Source organism: Epinephelus moara, chromosome 17, assembly GCF_006386435.1.
Source record: "Epinephelus moara isolate mb chromosome 17, YSFRI_EMoa_1.0, whole genome shotgun sequence".
Taxonomy (NCBI): Eukaryota; Metazoa; Chordata; class Actinopteri; order Perciformes; family Serranidae; genus Epinephelus; species Epinephelus moara.
In genome coordinates, this window is record NC_065522.1 from 30,072,698 (window position 1) to 30,079,432 (window position 6,735).

At 39.5% G+C, this 6,735-nt stretch overlaps 1 protein-coding gene across 1 annotated transcript in view; it reads left to right on the top strand.

Moving 5' to 3' along the window:
- The first annotated feature begins 3,933 nt into the window (after nt 1-3,933).
- LOC126404300 (gastrula zinc finger protein XlCGF57.1-like) overlaps nt 3,934-6,735 on the top strand; it is a 33,838-nt gene continuing 31,036 nt past the window's right edge. Inside the window, exon 1 of the mRNA XM_050067448.1 lies at nt 3,934-4,232. Coding sequence (XP_049923405.1) covers nt 4,040-4,232 — 193 coding nt within the window. The 5' untranslated portion in view covers nt 3,934-4,039. The remainder of the gene's footprint in view (nt 4,233-6,735) is intronic.

Genomic DNA, 6,735 nt, shown 5'->3' on the forward strand with positions numbered 1-6,735 from the left:
TGTGTGTGTGTGTGTTTCCTGTTTCCTGCAGACGTCCAGCAGCTGTCGGTGGTTAAAGAAGAGGTTCCCCCTGAGCAGCAGGAGTGGAGCTCCAGTGTGGACCAGGAGGACCCAGAGCCTCCACACATTAAAGAGGAACAGGAGGAACTCTGGATCAGTCAGGAGGGAGAGCAGCTTCAAGGGCTGGAGGAGGATGATATCACCAAGTTCACATCCACTCCTGTCCGTGTGAAGAGTGAAGATGATGAAGACAAACCTCAGTCCTCACAGCTTCATCAAAGACACACTGAACAGATGGAAACAGAAGCAGAGGGAGAGGACTGTGGAGGAGCAGAACCAGCCAGGAACTCAGATCCAGATACACATTTACAACCTGAGGCTGAAGACAGTGATGATTGGACGGAGAGCAGAGAACATCAGTCAGGTTTAAACTGTCTGAAAAATGATGAAGTCCCTGTGAATGATTTGATTGTTTGTGAGAAACAATTTCGCTGCTCTGAATGTGGGAAAACATATGTTCGACGTGAACATCTGAAGAGACACATGAGATCTCATACAGGAGAAAAACCATTTAGCTGCTCTGAGTGTGGGAAAACATATGTTCGACGTGAACATCTGAAGAGACACATGAGATCTCATACAGGAGAGAAACTCTTTAGCTGCTGTGAGTGTGGGAAAATATTTGGTTACAGTGGACTTTTGAGGAGACACATGAGAACTCACACAGGAGAGAAACCATTCAGCTGCTCCGAGTGTGGGAAAAGATTTAGTTACAGAGGAGTTTTGAGGAGACACATGAGATCTCATACAGGAGAGAAACTCTTTAGCTGTTCTGAGTGTGGGAAGATATTTGGTTACAGTAGAGATTTGAAGATACACATGAGATCTCATACAGGAGAGGAATCATTCAGCTGCTCCGAGTGTGGGAAAAGATTTTGTTACAGTAGAGATTTGAAGGTACACATGAGATGTCATACAGGAGAGAGACCATTTAGCTGCTCCGAGTGTGGGAAAAGATTTGGTTACAGTGGAGTTTTGAAGAAACACATGAGAACTCACACAGGAGAGAAACTATTTAGCTGCTCCGAGAGTTGGAAAAGATTTGGTTTCAGTGGAGATTTGAATAATCACATGAGAACTCACACAGGAGAGAAACTCTTTAGCTGCTCTGAGTGTGGGAAAACATGTGGTCGAAGTGAACATCTGAAGGTACACATGAGATCTCATACAGGAGAGAAACCATTTAGCTGTTCTGAGTGTGGGAAAAGATTTGGTTACAGTGGAGATTTGAAGAAACACATGAGAACTCACACAGGAGAGAAACTGTTTAGCTGCTCTGAGTGTGGGAAAAGCTTTGGTCAAAGTGGAGATCTAAAGAGACACACGAGATGTCATACAGGAGAGAAACCATTTAGTTGCTCTGAGTGTGGGAAGAGATTTGGTCTAAATGGAAATCTGAAGAAACACATGAGATCTCATGCAGGAGAGAAACAATTTAGCTGATCTGAATGTGGGAAATCATGTATACAAAATGGATATTTACATACACACATGAAAATTCATGAGGGAGAAAAGTGATTCAGCTGTTCAGTCAAAAAAATCTATTTGGAATAAGATTTTAAAAAGACTCATGACTGACACAGACCCGAACTTTTATGTATGTATGTATGTTTTTAAATGTATGTATTTACTTCCTTACTCATTGACCAATATCAGTCTTGTACAGCCAGGGGGAGTATTTCCCCTCTGACAGCCAAGCTGGGTCAAAACCTGTTATCTGGTGGTGACTGGACTTTTGCTGCTTGTTAGGGGCAGGGCATGCAGCACTTTGGCTCTTTCCTGTACTTGGATCCAGAGCAGGAGAGGTACTCTGACTGCTAAATTCTAAAACTGATTTGAACATTGCTTTCTTTTAAGAATCTGCACAAAATAGCCCATAATGATTAAGTGAAAACATCTTTTCAGACATTTTTGTAAATTTATAAAAAAAAAAATGTAAACATCGCTGAGCGATCTTCATGACTCAGCCTTCATTTGGAATTGTGTGTTATCAGCTTTACTCTCCCAGTTGGGAGAAGCAGACAAGAGAACTGGCATGGTTAGTTCGGTTCCAAAAGTCACACAATAACACAAACTAACTGTCCAATCGAAGGGCAGCTGAAGACCAGCGACTCATTGTGTTCTGTGAGGTAAAATTACTGATTCTGTCAGTGGAGTCTGGTTGCTTTTAGGAGAGCATCATGTAACTGCATCAGTTTTCAGTTGTAAAGGGCTGTCTGACAGCGTGGTTAGGTCTTGAAAAAACTTTCAATATAGTGTCCACTTAAACTGATGTGGATATTGTTTAGGTGACCCTGTTTTTATGTGGCTAAGATAGGTTTTGCTGCTGTCCCCGTCCACAGTCACCAAACTCCTTTGATAGAAACAGTCCTTTTTTCTACCTAGCTCCCATGCCGTTTTTAGTGTCTTTTGGGTACATCTGTATCATTCTGTGTCCCCTCTTGAAATTCAGAGGTTTTACGGGTTCACAAAGGCAGTGCATGTGGAACTCTTCGTTGGTTGTTTTTGTTGTGTGTCTCCTTAGCAGTAGTAGTATGAGTCATGGGGTGGATAACTGATCAAGAGCTCCAATCAGAGCTGATCTGATCCATGGATGAGAGGAGCAGCTGCTGCAGAGGCGAGTGAAAGCAAGGGAAGCAATAAAGCAACTCACAACATAAAATAAGCACAGCAGAAATGTCAGACAGGATGAACCATGGTGTTAAATGATATATCTTTAAATGTTTCAGTCATGGCTGAAAATAACAGAAATAAACAGGTTACCTACCTTGAAGGTTTAGATCAAGGTCACGGTGATTCAGTCTGCGAAGACATCATCAACATCCATGTAAGCATATGATGTCATCCGGAGACTTTAAGAGACTTTTTGGAGCTAGTGCTAGCTACTTTCATTGGAAAAGAGTTGGCAGCTCTGCCCTACTTGTGAACTATAGCCAAGAAAACAGTACTATTAAGAATCAGAAAGAAATCATCATCTGCCAATGGTTGGATCAGCTAACACAGCAGATAACAATGGAGCAACACTCAGCTTTTGAAAAAAGTTATCCTGATGGATTATGTGTTACAGGTTTGATTTTATTTCCTGGACGTTAAACTTATGGACTATCTGTGTAAACTGCCCATCAAAATATTTAAGGGGTACTAATGTTTTTTTCAATCTGGGGCCTATTTTCCGATCTACTTTTGTCTAATTGAGTGATAGGATGTTCAATATTTGATATTTCTCCAGTACGAAGCTAGGGCTGATCTGCCTGCAGCCCGTGAGCGCATGCTATATTAAATAATAGGACACTACGAGGGAGCAGTGTTACTTCGGTAGCACATATACTAAAATTGCAACAGGCAGAGGAACATGTCCAAATCCAGCTAAGGGTAAACACAGGCGTTCATTTCTCCTTTCCGTTATGTTGTCAGATAATTATACTAACAATCCGAGCCTATCTGTGTGAAAAGAAATGCACTTCAAGTGGATGTATTTTGATGTTGTTTGACGCTGTCTGAGTACCCTATTATTTTTGAACATCCTATCACTGATTTAGACAAAATTAGTTCCCCTTTAAAGGCTGGATGTAACCATTCTGATGTTACACTTATGGATTCCCTGTGTAAACTGTCTATTAATTTTTAGTAATCTTAATTTTGTGTCCTTGTGTACATGGTCTGTGTGGATTTTATCATTCTCTTTTCCCAGTTTGTAGTATTTTACTGAGTTAACTAATGGATTAGGGTATACACTGGTAAGTGCCTCGATAAAGTCACTCTAAGGATTTTTTGCATCTCTCCATCATGTTTCTGTTGCTGAGTAAGCCCACAATTCCAACACTTTTGCACTGCACTGCACTTTTATTTTGAAGCCCATGAGCTCATCTCTACCGGAAGCTGTACTCTTTACTGTCGCTAACTTGACACTGAACAAGATGGCGTCTGGTGGAAACGTGTGTTAGCAGAGTCTCTTTTGTTGTGTTTTTAAAGTGTGAACATGTCTAAAGTCCAAATGCTGAGATCGTTGGTGAAGCAGCGACTAACTGCGGCTGCTGAAGAGATATTTGGGCTGTTTGAAAGAACGATAGCAGAGTACGAGGAGGAACTTTGTCGATCAAAAGAGGAGAACGAGCGACAACGGAAACTAATGGACGCTGTTTTCAACCCTCAGCTTCGGTTACACAGAGCAGGTTTGTTCATTAAACATTACAAGTTCATCATTAATGATATAACTGCAGGTTTGTTAAATAAATATTCAGTCTGTCGACGATTATACGCCGCGTTAGCTTCTGTGGTGCCGTTAGCTTTTCTAGTGTCGTTAGCTTCTCTGGTGCCGTTAGCTTCTGTGGTGTCGTTAGCTTCTGTGGTGCCGTTAGCTTCTCTGGTGTCGTTAGCTTCTCTGGTGTCGTTAGCTTCTGGTATCATTCGTTCATTCGTTTTTCAATATAAAACCAAATATAACAAAACAAAATAATGACTTGTTTTTTCAATATTTGTTTCCAGAACCAAAATGAGAAAACGGATAACAACTCGTTTTCCGATTTCCGATTTTTTGCTTAAATTGAAAACGGAAAAAATGGATAACGGCCGAGATTCGGGTCTTTTATACACTTTATATATTTTCATATCTGGCACATTGCGTGACCCGGAAGCCAATTATTATTATTTTTTAAATTATTATTATTGTTATTATTATTATTGAAGAACATATATATACAAAGATATCACAAAATATCGGGACAAAAACGTTACATCAGTGAATAAAGGCAAAACATAAATAAATAAAGGAGGCTCGAGGCACTTGTATAAAGACATCTGCGGAGGAACTTTTGAACTTCGCGTAGGAGCGCTCCATTCTCAACTGCTATTTATTGATTTCACCTTCAGATTTTGTAATATTTTCCCTCAAACCCTGCCCTCACACTCAAATAGCCTCTGCTTGCGCTTAGATCTACTCTGTTCAACCTGATCTCACAGAAATATGTGAAATGACCACGACCTCTTAACACCTCATTCCGTGGTGGCAGCACGTAATGGGTTGAAATTATGTGCCGGTACCACAGAAACAATGCCAATGTAAAGCCAATTAGGATCCATTGTGGAGGACACACGAATTCCCTGATTCAACAACGTCCTGTATACACACAAAAACACAAAAGTGTTCTTGATATTAAAACAGCAAATATATTCGTCTGTTATAATTTCCCACCAATAATAATAATAATAATGATAATGACATGGGAGTTCGGCTGTACTAGATATTTGATATAGGTCTATTCAAATATTCAGTCCCAAAAACGCTGTTTCTACAGTACTAGCTAAATTATCTGAAATTAACCATCATCCTTACTTTTTCTTCACATATTTCATCTTGGTGCAGTGTCATTACTAGTTCGGCTTTACTAGATATTAGATACATTCAGTAGATCTATCTTTTTACGACCCTATTTTACAGCAAGCCGCAAACAAACCTACCATCCCAAAAACTCAGTTTCTAGCGTATTAGCTAAAATATCGAAAATTAGCCGACATCTTTACTTTTTCTTAACATAGTTCATCTAAGTGCAGTGTGTTTACTAGTTCGGCTTTACTAGATATTAGATATATTGGGTAGATATATCTTTTTACAACCCTATTTAGAACCGTTAGCTTTTGAACTACAACTATGTTGCTGATATGTATTAAGTCCCAGGGAATTGTAGTTTTTAAAAAATATAAGTGTTTTTCCTAGATTTGGAAGTTGTAGCCTAAATACTGAATTGAGAGTACACTGTGGACTTTAAGGGGATGGTAAACACACTTGTGTAATCAGATTTTAAATATCTAATTTCTAAATGGGTGAAAATTAATTTTATCCATATTTTACCCATATCTGACAGCACCCCCAGTTGTTGACTACACTCACATGATAGTTGAGGTCAAGACACTGAAGTCGACCCTCACTTTTAAATCTCATATCAAGAAGGTCTCTAACACCATCAATTTTAATGTACAAAATTTTAAAGAAATCAGACCCTTTCTGACAGTTGGTGCCGCTAGGACGTAACTGTACTGTATGATTTTATCTCACATCAACTACTGCTTCACAAACTGGTCTTTCACAGGTGTGACAACACTCAAACCCATTGAACAATTATGCAAGAGAGCATTAAAGGTATTTGATAAAAACCCACACTCACACCATCACTGCAACATCTTAAAAAAGTATGATTTTTTTTAGTTTTGATCATTTTAAGCTTTTTAAACAGGCATGTGTCATCTACAAAGTTCTAAATGGACTATACGCGCCACCTCTGGTAGAATTTATTCATAAAAAGAAAGCCCGACAGGGGCATTGGGACAAGGGCTGCTACCAGAGGGGTTTGTGAGGTGCAGTTTAGACGATCAACCTTCGCTCAGAATGTTCTGTCAGTTCAGGGAAGTTTAAACTGGAACAAGTTACCTGTCAAGATAANCCTTCGCTCAGAATGTTCTGTCAGTTCAGGGAAGTTTAAACTGGAACAAGTTACCTGTCAAGATAACAGAGTGTCCATCTTTTGGGTCTTTTAACGTGTAACTTAAAAATTGGATCCTAGACAATCAAACCTGTGAGCATTCTTAATCTGGCTTGTCTTTTGTATGTGTGTTGTTATTTATATGTGTGTGTATGTGTACATGAACTTGTAGGTATTTATGCATGTTTGTACATGTACA